Source organism: Pteropus alecto, unplaced genomic scaffold (genome assembly GCF_000325575.1).
Source record: "Pteropus alecto unplaced genomic scaffold, ASM32557v1 scaffold3, whole genome shotgun sequence".
NCBI lineage: Eukaryota > Metazoa > Chordata > Mammalia > Chiroptera > Pteropodidae > Pteropus > Pteropus alecto.
Window position 1 is genome coordinate 15,690,964 of NW_006442484.1, and position 22,505 is coordinate 15,713,468.

The 22,505-nt window shown below is 34.5% G+C and overlaps 1 protein-coding gene across 1 annotated transcript in view; it reads left to right on the forward strand.

The window, feature by feature from the left end:
• THSD7B (thrombospondin type 1 domain containing 7B) overlaps positions 1 to 22,505 on the forward strand; it is a 745,753-nt gene that overhangs the window by 264,132 nt on the left and 459,116 nt on the right. Inside the window, exon 4 of the mRNA XM_015596500.1 lies at positions 11,700 to 11,948. Coding sequence (XP_015451986.1) covers positions 11,700 to 11,948 — 249 coding nt within the window. The remainder of the gene's footprint in view (positions 1 to 11,699; positions 11,949 to 22,505) is intronic.

Here is a 22,505-nt window from a genome sequence, read left to right on the forward strand (position 1 = left end):
ATATATATATACACACACACACACACATACACACATACATACATACATACATACATACATATATATACATATACATATATACATATATATGTGTGTATATATATATATCACATTGTCTTTATCCATTAGTCACTGGACACTTAGGTTGTTTCCATGTCTTGATTATTATAAATAACACTACAGTGAACATGGTTGTGTGTGTGTGTGTGTGTGTGTGTGTGTACTTTTTAAAAAAATTAGTGTTTTTGTTTTCTTTGGATAAATATCCAGAAGTGGAATTGCTGTATTATATGATAGTTCTATTTTTAATTTTTTGAGGAACCTCCATACTGTTTTCCATAGTGGCTGCACCATTTTACAGTCCCACTAACAGTGCATGAGAGCTCCTTTTTCTTCACATCCCCTCCGACACTTGTTATTGCTTGTATTTTTGATAATAGCCATTCTAGTAAGTGTGAAGTGATATTTCACTGTGGTTTTGATTTGCATGTTCCTCATAATTATTGATGTTAAGCATCTTTTCATGTACCAGTTGGCCATCTGTATGTCTTTTTTGTAAAAACGTCTATTCATGCCCTCTGACTATTTTTTAATTGGATTTTTTTTTTTTTGCTATTGAGTTATACGTGAGTTCCTTTTATGTTTATAAATATGAACCCCTCAAGAAGGTATATTACCTTTTCTTGAATATATAATTTGGAAATATATTCTCCCATTTAGTAGGTACCCTTGCATTCTGTTGCCTATTTCCTTTGCTGTGCAAAAACTTTTTAGTTGATATAGTTTGACTTGTTTACTTTTACTTTTGTTGGCTTTGGTTTTTCTGTCAAATCCAAAAATATCATTGTCAAGGTCTATGTCAAGAAGCTTACTGCCTATGTTTTCATATAGGAGTCTTACATTCAAGCCTTTAATCCAGTTTGAGTTGTTTTTCTGTAAGGTATAAAATGATAGTCCAGTTTCATTCTTTTGTACCTGGCTCTTCACTTTTCCCAGCACCATTTATTGAAGAGACTATCCTTTTCCTGCTGTATATTCTTGGATCCTTTGTCCTAAATAAATTCACTATATATGCATGGATTTATTTCTGGGCTCTTTATTCTATTCCGTTAATTCACGTGTATATTTTTATGCCAATACCATACTGTTTTGATTGCTATAGCTTTGTAGTATAGTTTGAAATCAGAGAGTGTGATAACTCCAACTTTGTTTTCTTTCTCAATCTTGCTTTAACTATATGAAGTATTTTGTGATTCCATTCAAATACTTGGATTATTTGTTCTATTTCTCTAAAAAATGCCACTGGAATTTTGGTAATGTTTGCATTGAATCCATAGATTATTTTGGGTAGTATGTAATTAATTTTCTTTATTTGTATTGACATACATGTTTAGGCTTATCAGTTTTCCCCTGATCAGTGCTTTAAATAGATCTCATAGATTCTGAACATGTAGTCTTTTTATCATTTTATTTTTAAAAATTTATAAATTTTTTTGTGTTCGTTCACCCAAAATTTGTTGGATGTAAGATACTTTAATTTCTAGATCAGCACTATTTGTTTTGTTTTTGTTCGTTTTGTTTTTTAGCATTATTGTATTATAATCTGAGATTGTTGTTTATAATATTTCTACTTTATAGAATCTGTGAATGTTTTCTTTGTGTTTTAATATGTCATCAATCTTTATGACTGTTCTGTGTTCACTTAAGTAGAAGGAATATTATCCATTGTAGGGTTTTAACCTAATTTATTACTATGTGTTATATCAATTTTAAATGATTCCCACCTATGACCTATAACCTTATTCTACTTTCCCATTTTTTTTCCCTTATCCTTTTATCTTTTAGGTGAATTATTTCTACTTGTCAGAACATATCATGTTTATATGTTATTCTTCTACCCATAATCCCATTTTCATTGTAGTCTTAGTTTTATTGTTAATATATATGAAATGCTTAAGTTCGGTCCTTTTGCCAAAGATTTCCAAATTGTCTTTGGTTGGATCAAAATCTAATTTCAATAGGTTTTATGGAAAGTCACAATTTACAGTATTTCCTGAATATGGCAGATTAAATACTGTTTGAAAAACAGCTTAGCAGGCTATAACATTCTCGATACACATTTTCTCTTTACTTTTCTTGAAAATTGCTACTCCACTGCAGCTTTGATTTACGTGTTGTTTTTTGAGAAGTCTGTTGCCAGTTAATTTTTTGGTCTTTGGAAATGTTTTCCTCTTTTTGTCTGAAAACCTGATTCTTTTTTTTTTTTTTAATCTTTAAAGTCTAATAGTTTTGTTAGTATGTGTCTTGTGTTGATTATTCTGGGTCAGATTTCTGTGGTACCTGGTGGGTCCTTTCAATGTATTTATTCAGTTCTTTTATTTTTGGAAAGTTTTTTGAGGATTACATTGAAAACATTATTTTGTTACAGTGTATTGATTTTTTTTTCTCCTTAGGACATCTAATACACATATGTTGGACCTCCCTGCCTATTTTCCATTTCATCTACTTTCTCTGACCCATTTTTTCTTTATCTCACCTTATTCTTTTTTTTTCCTGCTTTTCTTCAATGCTCTATATTATTTTTATTTGAATTTGTTCTTTTTGGGGGCATCTTATAATTCAGTATTCATTTTTTAAATGACTTTTTTTCTTCTATTTTCTTCCTGAGTTCATTCAATTCTCATTTTACTTCCTCTTGATTTTTATTTTTTCATTGTGGTCTTAGTTTTTATATTTCTGATTCAAGGTAGATTTTAAAAATATATCTCCAAATGTTTATGTGAGGATTTTTTTACAGTTTCATGTGTTGTATTATAGTATTTTTTGCTTTGTTGTTGGTTATTTGGAGATTTCTTACCAGCAGAAAATCTTTTACATTTTCTGATTTTTCACTGTAGTTTTGAATCAATGGAGTCTCTATTTCTGGTCCTATTCATTTCTTGAACAGTTCCTGTTTCAAAAATATCCTCTTCTGGCAGGTCTGCCCTCTTTTGTGAGATTTCATTTGTGAATGTTGTTGCTTGTAATGGTGGTGGGGAGAGACTGGTGTGTCTTGTTTCACTTTTGTTTCTGCAGAATCCTTTATTTCTCCCCACTATTTTCTTCTTTTCCTTTGTTATCTCATTTCTAAGGACTGTCAGCCATTCTCTCTATATGTGGTTATCCTTCAAAGGAATGCATCATCAAGATTGCTACTTCCAGTCCTGCATACTTTCAAGGCCCTTCTCTGTGTCTGTGCTATGAACTACCAAATTCTGACCTGCATTATATATTTTGAAGTTATTGGTGAGCTTTTTTCTCTGGAAATTATTTGACTGTGTTTCATCTCAGTCTTTTACTTCTCTGTAGTCTTTTTTATGGAAAAACTTAGGATGTCCCTTCTCTACTTTCCACACACATTAAGTTGCATCTGTAGGTGGTCAATGGGTAATCTTTTAGAATTTTTTTCTGCTTACATATGAATTGAAGGTGTGCGTGTGTGTTTATGTTCTCTGTCTCCAGTAGTGGTGAATAGAAGGGTAATGTATGGTTTTATTTGCTCATCTTGTTGATATTTTTGGGAGGTAGCAGTGGTAGGAGAAATTCCGAGTCAAGCAACTGCCATTGTTTTCCAAACCTGAAAGTCAAGATAACCTTTTTCTTCTCAATGTAACTTTCAGGTCTTATAAATTTGAACTGTAATAAGAAGATTTCTCATATTGATTAATTGTCAACAGAATTTTGGCCTAAAAGGCAGAGAAATTTAATTTTAGTCTTGGCCATTCTATGTTTTGTCTTTGTGGCCATTAGAAAATCACATAACTTTTTTTGGTATCGGTTTACTTCTCTGTAAAATGAGGGTAGTGGCTAAGACCTTCAGATGGTTGTTAATATTGCTTTCATCTCTAACCATTTATAATATGTAGCTACACAGTATTCTTAGTACTCTAAAAATTTTGAGAAGATTAAGTTCATTTTATTGTGAGAATTGCAATGCATTTTAAATCTCTGTTGAATAATGTTTTCTAGTAACAGGAAATGATCACAATATTAAAAACATTTCATTCTGACATAATATCACTCTCAAGGATATTTGTTCCCAAGGATTTACTATCTCGGTATATCTGTGTGCTTATCTTACATCTATAGAATAAAATCTTTATTCTACAGAAGGAACTGAACAGCATATTTAAAATATAATTTCACATTGCTGTTTTTGCTTTAGTGCGTGATTTTAGGTTTATTAAGTAAAATGTTTAAAATAGTATAAATCAAAAGAAATTAAGAGATAACTTAATAGCTCAGTTTTATATTATTGAGAATTAGAAAGAAAGACATTAAAAATCTCAATCAATGGCCTGCATTAGGTATAAATTCTAACCTAACATAAACATTGTTTTTGTCAAGCAAGACATAAATTACCTCAAATTAATTTGGCCAATCAAGAAGGTTATAGAAAAGGAAACTCATAATCTTCCATCTAAAATTCTTAGTAATTCTTAATATGTTCTCTTAGTAATTTTAAATTATTTCTTGCATTTTCAAAATTGTCTTTCAGACATAAAAAAAAACCCTGCTTATTCAAATGTCTTTACTTGCTGAATCTTATATTATAGCAGGCAGCTCACTTTTTAGTCTGGTTTCTAAAGCAGCCATGTATTTCACTTAAATCATGGTGTATACATTTTTTCCCTTTTCAGGTTATTACTTACAACTTGTAAGCTCCAGAAACAACTCTTCTCTTGTTATTATGCTATATTTTGTGTAAATTGCTACCATATGGATTTCAGTGTTTTTGTTAATAATTGAAAAAACTGTGCTTTCAGATGGCTCACTGTTTTCTTAAGCTGTCTATAGTATTTTCTTAGTTACTTGCACTTTCATGTCTATAAAATAGCTTTTTAACTGTAAAGCATGTGCTGAACGTATTAAATTCTATAAACAAATATTCCATAATTTAAAATAAGATTAATAGAAATGAAAATACTTTCACAATTCAGTACTTTACTCATACGTTTTAAATTACTTTTAGCTAGTATTTTTTCCAAGTGTAGGGTAGAGTTAACTCTTTAGGGATTTGATAATTTATAGATTGCAATATTACTTTAGCAAAGATTTTTTTTTTGTTAAATAACTTTTCAGGTTTCTGGTTAAATAGGGCAAAATGAACATAACCATTTATTACTGCTGTATTCTGAAACCCCATTTAAACAACAGTAAAGAAATAAAAAAGGGATAAACTCTCAAGGACAGATATAACAGGAAAGGATATAACAACTAAAAAGAAATGTCAACAGATTTTGAGAGCTGGTAAACAGATGGAAGAGTGGTAATTTATTTAGCAGAGGTGGGAAAAGCTGAAAGCTCTCCTTCAGTTGGAAGATCTACAAGAAGCAAATCAGTTTACAGGGCACAGCTGTAGCAGACACGAGCCACGGTTTATCAATTTTTGCCTCTTCCATAGCATGTGGAAAATATATTTCCCTGTGTTCTTTGTGGTTATATTGGAGGCATTTGACTGAGATCTGACCAATGAAATGGGGGCAGTTGTAATGTAAGTCACTTCTAGGCTAAAGTCATAAATCACTTTGGGCCATCCTCCTTCCTACTTTACCTTTCTTTTCTAAAGGTGTACTTGGAAACAATGTATTCTAGATAGTGAATCTATAAGACGGATACAAACTGTATTCTTAAGTCTTTAGGTAGAAGAGTGCCTTCCAGGAGAGCTGAATAACCTGCATCAAAATGTATGCAAAAGGAAAATGAACACTTACTTTGTTAAGCAATTGAGACTTCAGGGTTTATGTGTTACCATAGTATATAGCCTATTTTATTCTGACTAATACAAGATTCTTGGAAGGTTTAAGAATTATAGGCAGTAAATAACTCTGAGGACAAATAAGTTCAATGTGCCTAAAAATTATTCTCTTACCTACAGAACATAGTGTAAAATGCGAAACATCATTCTGTGAAAATACATGTTAAATAAAAATCCATACATAGTTTATGAGAGTGCCCTGACAGTTCTCTTTCTTCAATAAGCTTTCATAAAGCTAATAGCCAGGTGTATATATGTGACACAAAAGATAAGAGGTTTCCTATCCTGGAAAAAAAAAAGTGAGCTAAAGAGTAAAGACGAATAGAGACCAACATTTGAGGGTCTCAGACAAAATGGTCTGAAGCCTGTATAATCAATCAACAGTAATGTTTACTATTTGATGAGCCCCACCTATAATCAAAGAGCTTCTGATCTGTGCTCGAGGTACCTCATTCTAATCCCTAAGAACAAAAGATCACTAAATTAAAAAAAAAGTTATTAATATTGTCAAAGACATAAAGTGAAATGTTTCATTTATGAAATAAAAGCAGGATATTATTAAAAATGAATACATAGGAAATAAAGAAATCTTAGACATTAAAAATTTGGTTGCAAAGTGTTCAAATTAATAAAAAGTTCAAAGATAATTTTGAGGAAAATTTTTTGAAAGAAAAAGCACTGAATGTAAAGAAAAAAATCAGAATTATGTAGGTTAAACAAGAACAAATGTGGATGTGGTTCCATAATGTAGTGGGTTAGCATGTCTGCTTTACACACAGAAGGTCCTGGGTTCGTGCCCGAGTGGAGCTACAGTCCATGGTCTATGGCCATGCCACCTTGAACAAGCAGATGTCTGATCTTGGAAGCTAAGCAGGGTCGGTCGGGCCTGGTTAGTATTTGGGTAGGAGACCACCTAGGAAGATTTATTAATAAATAATAATAAATAATAAAGAGGACAAATGTATACAATGTTGGTGGTCCCCAAATAGGAGGTCTTATAAAACACCATATGTGAAAATATGTCTCAAATTAATTGATGCCCTAAATATGAAATTAGAAAATATAGAAGTTTTCTGGAAGAAAAATATGAGTATAACTTTATGGCATTGGGATAGGGGAAAAAATCTTAAATGTGGCATAAAAAGCACAGAATATAAAGGGAAAGACTGAACAATAAAATAAAGAAAAAATGTGTACCACAGAAAGACCCTGTAAACAAAATTAAAAATAAAATTATACGAAAGATATTTGTAGCATATAAAACAAGCAATTGGTTACTATATAGAATCTATTTATCATCTCATCTATATATGTGTGTGAGGGTACTTTTTAAATTCAAGAAGAAGAAAAGGCAGCACAATAAAAAAATTGAATACATTAGTTTCCCATTGATTTTTGTAACGCGTCACAACAAACTAAGAGGCTTAAAACAACACAAATATATTATTTTACAGTTCTGGAAGTCAGAGGGCTAAAAATGAAGAAATCTTGAAATGGAGGCATTTTTCTGCACTGCCCCGCCCCCCAAAAAGTTCCTTGCATTTTCCAGTTTCTACAGGCTGCCACATTTCTTGGCTCATGGCCTTATATTATTCCAATCTGTGATTTGGTTATTGCATGTCCTTCTCTGTCTCTGACCCTTTTGCTTCTCTCATATAGGGATTCTTATAATTACTTTGGGTTTACTTGCCTAATCCAGGATAATCTCCACCTTTTAAAATCCTGAACAGTCAGTCACATCTGCAAATCTCTTTTGGCATGTAAAGTAACATAGATACAGCTCTCAAGAATTAGGGTGTGAACATCTTTGGAGGCTATTAGTCAGACAAGCATAATGGACAAGCAGTAGGAAGGGTCGGTTCATAGGATAGGAAATTAGAGTAGTTACTAAAGATGTAAGAAGGAAATAAAGCTCAGTGGTAATTTGAAAAACCAAATCTACTTCCTCAAGTAGAAACAACTAAGCATTATAATACCAAGAGTTTTGAACATATAAGAAAGGAGAAATTTCACAATATCTAGTATATTTGATTACATGAATATTTATGGCTCAATTCCAGGTAAAAGTACTGGAGAAAATCTCTCACACATGTGTAACAAATAGACATATGTAAAAAGGAGTTTCAATACATAATCCTGTGTAATTCCAAGAAATTAAACTTAACCAAATAGTGTACGAATGGGAGAATAGATAAATATACATTGGAATATGAGTCACTAATAAAAATGAATGCCCATTATCTTTTATCAACATGGATAGATCTAAAAAGTATAATATTTAATGAGGAAAACAATTTCCAGAGTAATATGTATAATAAAACAACATTTATGCAAAGGTTTTAAAAACATGCAAGACAATGGCTGCTACATTGCTACTTATGAACATATACATATTTAGTCAAAATATCAAAACATGGTAGAGAGTAGTACAAATCAATTTAAGGACATGTGGCTATTCTAAGAAAGATGGAACTGGGATTGCAAAACACAGGGGATTTCACTTAAATTTGTAATTTTTTTATCTGAAGCAAATGTTTGCTTTTGCTAATAAAGAATGGGGGAATTTATTATATTACTCTTCTGAATATTTTACATACTTAATATTGTGTAATGATAATTAAAGTGTTAATAAAGTGAGGGTACTTTTTGGGTGATTTTTATAAGAGTTTCTGCCCTTACTTTATAAGTAAGGAGGTTTTTTTACATTTCCAGAGGAAGTAAGAATTACTAGAGTAATTTTTAGTTTTAAAGATTTCCTTTATAGTTGAATACTTGTGAAATAATTTATAAATGACAATGTACTCTATAAATGTCAAGGAGGTATAATTACCATAGCATCTCTTTTTTAAAAAGAGAAATCAACAGTATTTGTCTGTTTTATTAAAAAGTCACACCACCTTCTCCAAAAAAATCGATTCCCATTTCTGGGTATAGACAAGAATCTTTGTTATGGGCTTTAGTTTACAAGGCGATTCTACTTACAGTAAAAGTCACCACACCTCTGAGGGTTGAGTCGATTACATTTTATTATTCTTTTTCCCTGCAGAAATGAAACTAAGCAACCAAGAGACTAAGGTCATGCTAACGTATTATGATGCAAAATTCACCATTTAATATCCCAGTATTCTGGTAAAATGAAATCTCACTGATCAGATTAGACCAGGGCCCTATCATTTATAATTATTATTACTTTTAACCAAGGAGGAAGGTTGGTGAAAATAACGTTAGAAATAAGTAAATATGTGACCAACGGAACCTATGCCCTTTCTAAGTCCAAGAATTAGGAGCCCCTTTCAAAAACACAAAAACACTTGATTAATTCCTGCACCTCCATGGAAGTGCTTGTATTTGTAGGAGTCTTTTTTTCCATTCTATTAGTCTAATAGGGAAATCCGTTTCAGAGAAGAAGATGAGCAACAGAGAATGAAAGCTGGTAAGTAGGAAGAAACAAACAACCATTTCAATTGTAGACAGAAAACTGCGTAATGTGGGACCTTCTTTAAGAAAGGAAGAAGAAAATTTATTTTAGAAATTGAAACTCTTTCTAAAAACATACATAAATTGAAAAGCTATTAAATTTCTGTATTAGTGTGCTAGGCTGCCTTAACAAAGTACCACAGATTGAGTACTTAAATAACAGGAATTACTTTTCTCACAGTTCCGGAGGCTGGAAGTCCAAGATAAAGTGTTGAGAGGGTTGGTTTCTTGTGGGCCTCTTTCCTTGACTTGTGGTCTTTACTCTGTGTCTGCCCTAATTTCTTTTCATAAGGATACCAGTCGTATGGGATTGAGACCTACCCTAGTGACCTCATTTTAACTTTTTAAAGACTGTCTTCAAATATAGACAAATTATGAGGTACTGGGGGGTAGGACTTCAACATATGAATTGGGCGGAGGGGAGAGCACAACTCAGCCAATAACAAATTTTTGAAAGTCAAAACCTAGAAACTCCTTGTTGTGTCATAAAACAGAAAGAGATATCCCTCTCCTTGTACCTCCACATTGCACAGTGATAGCACATTCTGCACTGGGTGGGGCATTTTCAAGAGAAGTTCTTCCTAGTGTGTCTTGATCAACAGGCTCCCAGAATGTCACAGTGAAGTGAATAATGGTAATGAAGTATGCATTGCCTTTTTCATTTTGAAGGGAATAATATGATCTGAATAGACTTAAAAAATAAAATATTGGGCCAAAGGAATCATATCATTGTGAGTTTTGAAAGCCATACTGACTCTCCATGGTCTCATGAAAGATAGCAATATGGAAATCTCATTGTAATTTACTCATCAATATGGCCAAGTATGAGCATGTTTTATTTTCACTGCACATCATCTCCTATAATCCATTTTTCTATTGGTGGCTCACTTATATACATATTTTCCCAAATCAGGAACTTGAAACGTTTTGCTGCTTATCTCTTTCTAGACACATGTAGAGTAACCATAACTAAATCTTATCTATAGCCCATTATTCCACAAGATTTCATAGGCCCAATTTTTAGAAGTTAATATTTGAACATTAACTCTTTCTTTGATTTACATTGCTGTCAAAATTATCCTTTTCTTCTCCCAAAGTTAATAAATACCTTTGATTGAATACAGGAAAGGCTAACACCAAGAAGGTAAAAAAAAAAAAGAAAAGAAAGAAAGCCAATTATTTGAATTGTCTTCCTCTGTGAGTCTAACTGAATTTCCTCCACTTGAAATTATTTAATGCTCAATTATATCCAAATTCCTCAGCCCTCAATATGAAGCCTTTCCAGAACTGGTTTTGAAAAGCAGCTGCTTTTGATAGATAACCTAAAACCTATCCACTTTCCCTTTTGAACTTTATGCTTTTAAAGTTGAAAAATTTATGACAATTGACAAATTGGCTTTTACTTTTTCCCACTGGTGTACTTGTAAAGATTTAAATACCAGTCCTGATGGTCAGGGGTCAGGGCCTTGATTTGTAGCATTTGCTAATGTCTATAGTATAAATATTCCCACCATGGCCAATTTTCAGTGACTTAACATTAAAGCAACTGGCTGGCAAAATTCCTGAAAATTTAACCATTGGTTCTTATGAAACAGTATGTTCAGCTCTACCATATTGCTAATTCCCAGATGAGGTGTCCTTCTCTCTTAGAACCCCCGCCTCCACCCCTGCCTTCCCAGGTGGTCTATCGCTGCTTCATCGGTATTTGTCCTCATCATAAACACTTTTATGTTGCGTTCATCACATTATCACATAATTTTATCTTTTTATTTCTTTATCTGTTTTTTCATTAGCTTATTAGTATTCAATAGTACCCAAATTTTACAGATGAGGAAATTGATGCTTAGAGCCTAATGGTGTGGGGAAACATATCATCACATTTGTTTATTTTTTTTCATAACCCAGGATTTAAAAGAATGGATAGATGAATGCTCTAGGGCTTATATTTACCTTCATTGGACCTTAGACAAATGATTTAGCCTTACTGAACCAAGGTTTTCTCATCTATAAATGGAGGTAATAATATGTAAAAACTCATGAGATCGTGGTGAGAAAGTACCTATGAAGTGCAGCACAAGAGGTGATACTGAGAGACCAGTCAATAAATGGTAACCGTAGGCTGTATCGTAGGTGAAGCACACTAGAAGAACCTCCATTATAAGTATAAGGTATGCTCACCTTCCATATGTGTCTTGCTAAAGTGAAACAGGATCACAGTTGCAGATAAGTAGAATGTATATTTTTAAAATGCCTATCCTCCCATATTTTATCATGACACCTCCAACATTTTTTTTAAATCTTCAAAGTTGGATGCTTAAACTACATTTGATTTTTTTGTTGTTGTTGTTTTAATTGTAGGCACTTTACAATGTTGGTTGCATCCATTTGATCCACGGCCTACTGGTTTCTGTTTGTGTTCCTTTAGCCTTTGCATGCAAGACTCCTTCCCTTTGACCGTGCAGTCCTGCATCATGCCGAAAGACTGCGAGACCACTGAGTGGTCCTCCTGGAGTCCCTGCTCCAAGACGTGTCGTTCAGGGAGTCTGTCACCAGGATTTAGGAGCAGGAGCCGAAATGTGAAGCATGTTACTATTGGAGGTGGAAAAGAGTGCCCTGAACTCCTGGAGAAAGAGGCCTGCATTGTCGAAGGAGAACCGGTGCAGCCATGTCCCAGGTACTGTGCATTCTGTGGCATGAGTGTTTGGTGTGACATGTAACCTCGTTTGATGTGATATAGGGATGTTAACAACAGCAGCCATGACTCGTATTTGTTGAGTCTTTACTCAGTGCAGAGTTCCACACTGGGCAGTATAGCACAGTGGGTTAAGAGTATAGGCTTTGGTATTGATTCTCTGGGCTCTAATCTTATTTCTCTGGGTTTCTAATCATGTGGATTTTGGCAACAAGTAACTTAATTCTAGTGTCAGTTTATGCATCTACCAGCAGTACTTACTTCTTCATACCTGGCACATAATAAATGCTCAGTAACCATTAGTTATCATTACCTGACATGCTATATACCTAATGCTTTTAACAACCTGAGAGACCATTTATAGCATTCTTATTTTGCAAGTGAGGACATTGCTGCTTGAAGAGGTTAAGTAATCCCTGAGGCTACATAGCTAAGAATGGCGGCACCCCATTTCTAATGCTGTTCTGTCTCCATACTAATTGCCACCCTGTGGCATTTCTGTTTCAGAGCTCCCTGGAAGCCAGAGAATGTTGGACAAAGGGTTACCATAGATTAGTAGCTACATTTTAACATCTTGATATTGGTTATATATTCTTTTCTGGCTGTATAGCCCTTGGTCACAGCTTTCAGTATATTTTCCTTTGTGTTGTTGGCTCACACTGGGTCCAGTCTGTTAATGACAGAAGCCATTTGAGGCTGGTTGTTTAGAAGTCTGTTGGGGATGAATTTGTTGGAATTACAGCTGCCCTGAACTATATCTGTTGAATCTGTAGCTATTTCAGCTAGACTTTTTCTATAATTTCTTATAGTTTCTAAGATTTGAGAATCATTTCCCCCGCAAAAAAATGAAATGAAACAAAAAAAAAAAAAAAAAAGCTTCTTATAGAAATAAGTGATCTGGAGATGTGGGAATGATAGTGGGTTAGAAACGCAACAGGCATTCTTGATGGACCTGGCTATTTTTTAAACCTATAATGATGTGCATATTGGGGTGCTGTGGGGTGGATAAAGGGCAAGTTTCTCTTGTCATATTTTTAGCCACTCACTTCCTTTTTCTCACCCTTGATATCAGTATAGATTCAACATACTTCTTAATAAACATATGGCTCATTTTTTTACTAAGGTGATTCATATTATTCCTTATCTCAAAAGTGGAGAAGGTAGATGTAGTTCATGATCCTTTAGAGATTAAGATATTGTCATACAGAGTTTTCTCTTGTTATGTTGAGTGCATGTTCAACCTTTTGAAACACTAATTTTAGGGGAGAGCATGGGATTGGAAATGGTATCAAACCCGGGATCTTTGTACCTTTTGAACTTTGATAGACTTGGATTAAAATTGCATCGCCGTCTCTTATTAGCTGTGTTTCCTTGGACAAGCTATACAATTTTTCTAAGACATTCCCCTCTTCAATAAAATATGTCTAATTGCACTGCCTGTGTTGAAGGTTGAAAAGCTATAGATCGGGTATGTAAAATGTCAGTACCAGTGCTCAGCACGTAGGAGGCACTACAAGAATAGTAACCTGTATAGTTGCATTTGCAGGTGTGCTCATTTCCTGCAGAAAGTGAATCTCTCCTGTCCTTGTAAGGGGTACTGTAATAATTTAATGGGCTACATATTTACTAATTCTGGGTAATTTGGAAGTCTTTTTTCCCTATAGAGGCAAAATTCAGAAAGGTTTTCAATGGTAAGCTGCCAGGAATAGAATTTGGGTTTAATAATGACCTTGACATTGGTGTCTTTTATTTATTTATTTATTTATTTATTCTTTCTATGGAATGACTAGTGACTTTTTCAGATATTTTGAACAGTTTGTTGATTTATAGTCATCCCTCCACCTTTTTCTTCTCCTTTTTAGTAATTATGACAATTCTCTTGGAAATCAGCATGGTGCCTTGATGAGACTGAGAAAGTTGAATTGCATCTATATTTGTTAAATAATGACAACCTTTTATTGAGGACATATGGATGGCCAGTAACTATATCAGAGATTTTATAAAGATTATTGAGAATAATATAGAGTTTATCAATCAAAGTGACACTTTTGACAGTAAAGGGTGTATACATTCATGTGTTCAGATTCAGATTGAGTTCTGCTTGGCTCCAAAGGCGATGTTCTTTTTATTAAATCACACTGACTCTCATGATAGTCACAGTGAAGACACATACCAAGATAAGGATGTATATATACACGTGTATACACTTATTCACATGTAGAATTTTTTTCCAACAAAATTATGTGGAATAGCAATTATTCACAGTGTACTGAAGATGAATTTCTGTATTGATCTTCGTTTTGGTTGAACCTTAACATCTGAAAATAGAGGCTGAAACATTTTATTAGAGATGAACCTGGCCCTCTAGTTCTGCTGTTTGATGATGTTACTGAGCTTGACTTTTTTTTTTTTTTAAACTTTTCTAATGGTGAATCTGCAGGAAATAAGAATCTTGGAAGATTCACTGAATACCAACCAGTGTTTGCTAAGGAGAATGATGCGTTAATTAATGATTCCACTTGGTTGTGGAAAGGAGAATGCATACATAACAATAAAATTAATATTGGCTGGCATTCTTATTTGTCTTAAATCTGAACTGTAACCTCTACCACAGGAAAGCATAAAAGCTGTGTATTAACTTTTGTTCTAGTTTGACATCAATGATTAAAATTCATTGTGAACAAAGAAAATGGAAACAAAATATCTATTAGGGGACAAAATGCTCATTTCTCTTTTCCTAGAATCCACGAGAAATTCATATGCATCAAGCAGTTTTATTCACCATATCTCTCTGCAACAGGAAAATGTACATTTCTGTGACTTTTTACAGTGTTTTTTAAAATTCTCTTTGAATGTGGTTTGGCTTTTACCCATCTTTCCATCTTTGCTATAGGAGACACATTCATTCATTCAGTAAATATACACTGAACTCTTGTTATGTGCCAAGCACTGTGTTAAATGTTTGGGATACCTCAAAGAATAAAGTTTTCTTCTCTTCATGGGCCTTAAATTTCAATGAAGATATACCAAATAATTATAATAAATAAAATTAATTATATATTTTGTATGAGCTGTGGAAAAAGTAAAATGTTTAAACTTGGTAAAGATGGAGGCTTCTGGGATACTGGGATAGGGGGTGTAGCTCAGCGTACAGAATTAAACAGGATCATTAGAGAAGCTTTATTTGAATAGGCAGGATTTGTAGGGGAAGAGTTTGAAGGAAGTGAGGAAATTGGCCATTCGGGTAAATAGAGGAAAAACATTCCAAGAAGAGAGTAGAGCTGGAAAGGACTCTAGTCCCTATATATTAATATTGTTCAAGAAGTTCTTTAGTTGCATAGCTTTGGTTCTACTCTTTTCACCAGCCAGCCCACGGATCAGGATGTTAGCTCTATACACTATGAATGTCAGTCCATAAGACATGATTCTGTGAAAGGAATTGTGGCCCAGAGGAGGCCATTCCATAAGCATTCCCTGGGCCCAGAACATTTTAGAAATTGCTTTGGGGCAACTAAGTTAAGTTAACTTGAAAGGAGATAGGGACTGGTCTGCATTTCTCTAACTTTGGAAAGTTTAGCATGATCAGGGAATTAGCTTTCTGTACAGCCATAAGCTCGTGTCAAGAGTATGTTATTTTGACTAAGACAGATATAGCCAAGAAATCCCTTCTTTCAGCATTGCAGTCTACTCGTAATTGTGTGTCCCCCGCATAACGCTGGTCACCCATATTATATGTTATGGGATGGGATAGAAATGAGAGAGGAGATAAATTTGCTTGTCGCTTGCCACCTTTTCCCATTGTATGTTTATCTCCTATCATTAGGCTTTATAACCTTGGGCATGAGGTTATTCTTTGCCTCAAAACTTTTTGAAAAAATGTGATACTTTGGTACTTGGATCCTTTCTTATGTCCTAATTAACACCTAAAATAGCAGATCCTGCATCTCACCTAAAAGGAAGGTGGAAAGCATTATAAGACCGTAAGTGATAAGGTGGCCCTATTTATTGGATAGCAGAAAGAAAGACAGAGGGCACAGGGACTATAATATTTTAAATGCCTAATGTCAGAGAACCGAGACTCGATGCTGGAACAGCTATGACTCCAGATCCTTCGTGCTTAAGTAGAGAGCCCATTCTGGCTGAAGACACTGTAACACAGAAGAATGTTGAAAACCATAAACTGTGGGCATCTTTCTTGGAAGTGACACCTCAGACGACCTACCAGCAACTTCTGCTACCTCATCAGGAGGCAACAGCTTTCATGAAAAAATGGCTATTTTACCTCTTAAATCATCATTTAGGGTTTAAAATTAACTATAAGACATTATTAAAAGGTGACAGTGACCAATGCAGAGTAAAATGCTTAAGAAGTTCTCAAGGCGGAAGCTGCATGACTGATGGCATTATATAGACTGTGTGGTATCATTACACAGAAAAGCCAATTTGTGAAACGTACTTTCAGTACATGGGTCTGGCACTGAATACATGAGCCCTGATTATCCATCTTTCCTTGTCTCCGGTATGTGTAAATTTATTACAGGTAGTCTAGAGGTTCTTCACAAAAAATTTACCTGTGCAGACTCATACACAGAGTTCCACGTAGTTGTCCTGCAGCCCACTTTGATTTCCTTATAAAACAACTCCCTGTGACCCTGTGACCAGCCTACTTCTCCTTAGCATCTCTTTAAAGCACTGAACCCAATTTTAGATGTTCTAGATAAAATTATTTTTTCTTGAGAAAACTCTGGGAGTTAGTTGATGGATCTTTTTAGATAAATATCAAAGCCAAAGAAAGAACCAGGTAAAATAATGGTGAGTAAATCTTGGTTTAGTCTTTGGCTTCCTTTGCCTACTGGGACAGAGTGAGTGCTAGGGTTGATATGTCCTAAAGAGATGTTTGTTCAACACCCATTTTGGTCTGAAACTATGCTAATTGCTGGAGAATTCATGAAACTGTTAACTTTCCATTTGTATTCACTTAGTTTATTCATCTCAAGAATCTGGTGTAATATACTCTATAAAAATTAGATCATCCAGATCATGGTAACCATGTCCTCTAAGGGTGTTTAGTAGTTAATAATGCTCTCACACATCATCCCATATATACAGATATGACTTTTTTGTTTGTTTATATTTTTCCTTTATCTTAGAATGGATAACACCTATAAAAGTACCTGGCTTATAGTAAATGATCAAACAGTGGATGAGTGGGTGAGTGGATGGATGGATGGATGGATGGATGGATGGATGGATGGATAGATGCATGCATGCATGCTCAAATGTAGAGCAGTTCCAGAACAAGACTATGCACAAGATACTTTAGTCCATGTTTATACTTATTTATATGTGTGCGTAGGATTCACAGTCATTTCTTATTAAAAAAAAAAACAACAACAAACAGCTGAAATTGGCATCATCAAAGAGATTAAATAAAGTCATCTATGCAGAGAAGGGACAGGCACACAGAACTTGAGGTATGTGATCCCCTTCGGCTGCCTTGTTTCTGCTAAAGATGTATCTGGTTTTCTGGATAAGAAATTTCTGTTGTCATTGATTATAAAAATAGCTTCAAAGAGAGTGAAGAATGTTTATAATCTAAATTTGTAAAATTTGCCTTCCAGCACAGAGCAGCATGTATGTCATCTACCACATCTTTTATATCTTCTCCCATTTATCATAGCACCTAACACCCTGTACATAATAGAGCTCAATAAATGGTCATCATATTAATGAATTCTTTAATAATTTTTTTATTACTTTAATTAAACAGCTTTTCTGTAGCACTTGAAGAGTTAAAAGGTCATGAACTGGAACCCTCAGGAGAATCTGATTTAGAAAAGAAACCACCATTTCAAAGAATTTGTAAATTGTTTCAACGGGATACTGATGCTTTTTTTCTGAGTCCATCTTTTACTGGTACATATTGTTTCATGAGTCCCCATTGTGCCACTTTAAGTCCTCCTGGATAGAAGATTTGTTCCCCTGTTAGTGTAAGAAAGTTAACGTACTGCTAAGTGCTGTGTATAGAGATAGAAGTCTATCAATAATACATAAGTGCAGTTTGGCTAGCAAAGCCATCTGCTGAAGAGCAAAGAGCTTTGTACTTCAGAGTAGCTTTCCGTAATCAATAGTCCCACTCTATTCAATAAAAAATTACTAGAGCATAAAATGTATAAAGCTTGATCAGTTCTCTTTATTTTGGTCGTCTGTTCAGCAAAAAATGACAAGTTAATTCTTTTCTAAATGCATTTACAACTTTAAAAGGACAACAGACATTATCATAAATTAGTCATGCTGCAGTACACTGATTTTTAACCACACATTTAATCTGAATACCTTGCACCAGGGTTTCAATTCCAAGTGTGTTTGCAAATCTATATGTGCTTAGTCAAAACACGACCATTAACTAATGCAATTATTCTTTCAATCTGTCACCATTAAATCACTTAAGATTCTACCCCATGTTGCTTTGCTTTAAGTCTTAGAAGAAGGCGAAAAGAAATCCGGTGTGTAAGCAATTCTAAGCCTTATGAAAAGCATGCATTCTAAAGAACAGAAGTTGCCTATAAAACTCTAATCGTCTTTCCATCCTATTGCTATTAGAATCAGTTTATGTCACAATTAGTAGGATTGGGGTATTTTAAAAATAGTTGCTAAATGTTTCTACTTTTCTAATTTTGGCTTTGCTAATTTAGGATGTTGCTATTCATCGCTTTACAGCAATGGACTGGTTCTTTACTCTTGCTCTCTCAACTTCAATTTGGACAATAATTTGATTATGCAATTCCTTTGCTTGGACAGCATCACCATCCAAAAAACAAGCAGGCTACCTGGGTGCTTGAATTTCAGAGCCTCGAGTAGATTTTTCTAATCCAGAATTATCTCTTATATATCTTGATGGAAATATGTACTTCCACTGTTAGAAGATTCTTTTTTTGACTTAATCTTGGTTTCGTCTTTTAAGCCTCATATACCTCTTTAGGATGGTAACATATTTAATATTAATTTTAATGTATCATGTGGATACATTTGTTGACCATTTCCTAAGAGTAGGCTTAAGTTATGGGGAACATATGAAGAAACCGGGAGGTGAGTTTTAGGCATGAGAGAAATATTCAGAAAGCAGATTCTAGGGGATAAATGAGGAAAAACTTGAGGAATTTCAGAGTTCTAATATACATAATTTATCTGATGTTTAGGTTTTTGTCCCTTTTCCTGGGCTGTCTCACCTAAGAATTCAGTGCCAAGAAATTGTGCTGCTAATACTCAGGGCAAAAACAATTCGAAAGAATCTTTTACTCATCCTTTTCTCTCCCGTCCACATCTAATCCATTAGAAAGTTGTCTCCACCTTCATAGTATATGCAGAATCTAATCACTTCTCACTACATTGACTGTGACTGCCCCAGATGAAGCCACTGTCATCTCCTCTGTATTGGTAAAGGCCTCCAAACTTGTCTCCTTCCACCGCCCCAGAGTCTATTCACTGAATAGCCAGAGTAGTCCTTTAAAATTGAAATCACATCATTACTATTCTCTAAACTTTCTCATAATTTTCTACCACATTTGAAACAATATGGTCCTTATTCTAGCCTACAAGGCTCTCAATAGTATGGCCCCTGACCACCCCTCATTTCCTATATCTGCCCCTGCCCCCCCCACACACTTTTTGACTTGCCTTGACCTTCCTGTCCCAACCACACTGGCTTCTATGCTTTCTTAGAAAGTACCAAGCATTTCCATCCCTGGGACCTTTGAACATGCTCTTTTCTCTGCCTCGCATACTCTTTGCCTACTTATTCTTATACTCACTCTCTCATTTTATTCAGGGTTCTGAGGACTTCCTTGGTCATAGCACTGAAATAGCTCTCTTTGTCTCTCTTCCCTGTGTTATCTGATGCTGTATTATGTAATGATGCATTTCTCTGTGTCTGCCCTACTGGAAGGTAATCTTCCCAAGGTCAGGGACTATGTCTTACTCACTGCTATTCATTTCTATTGTCTGAAATTGTGCCTGGCACATAGGTAGAGCTCAGAAATTACTTATTGAAAGAAAGAATAAATAAACACATGGCTGAGTAACTGATTCATTTACTATTTGGGCAGGCCTATTTTTTTCTCTAGGGAGTCCTGCTTTTCAACTCCTTCCTGTCTTCAGTCTCTCATATATATATCTTTATGTTAACTAAAATGTCCCTGTACAAATTGTTTTCCCTGTGCATTCAGTGTTTGAGTTACTAGCACTTCACTTTTCAGACATTTTGGGTTCCAGAGTGGCTAATAGCTTGCTCTCTCACTAATAGTGGGGGCACTGGAGTTGTTTTTATGTGAATGGATGATGATAAGTTTAACTAAGATTAAGAATCACCAGGAAAAAAATGTAGGGAATTTGATTTTAAGGACTTGAAAAGGCATTTTTCTTCAAAAAGTTGTCTACTGTAACTTTTAGTGGCAATTTTAGTTTTTACAATTAGATATTCTTTTATCTGGCTTATATTTTTTTTCTCTTTTTAACTTGCAATTATACCTGAAAGTGCTAAAATTTGACCCTATGTGACCACAGTGCTCTAATTATAGAATGATTGGCTATAAAATAGTCTCAAACTGTATATGTGTTTGAGACTGAAAGAAAAAGTATTTTGGCAGCATAAAATATTGTTGTTCAGTTTTGTCACTAACAGGATTTTAGTGACCAAGACCACCATTTGCTTGTCCTTGTAATGACTAGGCATTTTATCTACTGAAATTACTTTCTATATCCTCTGATCAAATTTCATTGGTGTGCCATTCACTGTTTTATTCTACCAGAGTATCATGTCATTAAGTAGATGTGCTTTAGAATCAGATAAACCTCACTTTGAAACCTCCTCTTCCACTTAATTATGCAACCTTGGATGAATTGCTTATTCTTTAGGCCAATTCTTCTATTTATAAAAGAGAGATAATATTTTCCTCATAGGGTTGATAAGAGGATTAAATGAAGTAATACACCTAAATTTGTTAGTGTACTGCCTGGAACAGAATAAGCCTGCAGAAAATATAGGTTATTATTACTTGAGGGATATGTCATGATACCCTAGTAGCCCAAGTAAATGAATGCCTCTTTCCTGTTCAGCTGGACCCTTTGACAAAAAACAAATGGTAAGGGGCTTTGAAGATTGGCTCATTTCTTTCACTCCATGGCTGTCTGCCCTACTTGAGGCATTTCCATACGATTTCAAAGTGCTGCTCCCTCACAGGAGTTAGGACTGGCCTTTGAGAATCCCCATATTTCCCTTTTAAGCACAGAGACAAAATGAGGATGTGTTAAAAGGCATCCGAGTTGGGAGAGAGAGGATGGAAAAGGCCTGGTCTTTGACAGGGAGTTAGCCATTAAAGAGAATATCCCAGGCAGTCAGAAAGCCAAGTTGTTCAGAGGCCGGAGGACTATTATGGTAACAACCTCTAAAGGAGAAAGAGAGTAACGTTTAACTGAGCGAACGCCTTTGATTTCTTATTCTGTCAGATTCTAGGGACACTATCCCAGGTTGGTAGAGTTCAGGATCATCAGTTTTCATGGCTGCCGGGAGATTTGCAACTAAACAGAGATAGCTCTTTTGAAAAAAAAATAAAGATAAAAGGATGAGAAAAGACTATGAAAAGACCCTCATTTTAAAAAAGAATATAGAAGTCTTTTACTGGTGTGCTTCTTCCTCTGCTACTTGCTGGGCTGGCATTTTCTGTGAGATGGTTAACAATAGCGATAGTGATAAATGTCTTACATTTCTTTAGAGAATTTGTTGTTTGCCAGTAAATGGAATTCGTATCTTTGGTTAATGAGCTTACCAACAGGGTTTTTGTTACCTTATATAAAACCATATTCACTGAACTTTCCTTTTCATTTTTCTCCATGACTTCCCAAATTCTTCCATTGTGAATTCTTATAGGGTCATGATAAATTAATTGAAAAAGCAATTCATATAGCATGGGCTACTCCTTTTAAACAAGCAAACAATTCTCAACTTTGTTTCTTTTATGCTCTTTGCCAAATTTTGGTTGCTGGAAGTTATACAATGCCATCCCTCGATCTCTAATATTGAGATCGAGGGATGGCATTGTATAACTTCCAGCAACCAAAATTTGATCAAATATTGATCTAATATTACTGACGTTTGATCAATATTGATCTAATATTACTGACTTTTAATAAAATCAGTAAAATCCTTTAAAATGTGAATGGTGTATGTATATGTGTGTGTGTTTTCTGTGGCAGCAAGAGATGAAAGACACAAATAGAAGGACATAAGAAGAAAGAGAATTAGTATTTATTATATGCCAGGTTCAACATTTGTATTATTATCACCATTTTACAGATGAGAAAACAAACCTGGATCAAAGTCATATGTCTAGCAAGTGGTAAGGCTTGGATCATTTTGACTCTAAAGCATACTTATTACTTTACACCACACTACCCACATTTTGCCTATCTGATTCAGTATGTCATAGGAGCCTCGGAGTCAGCTGCTGTGTCTCATCCCCTCCCTAATAACCAGAGAGCACT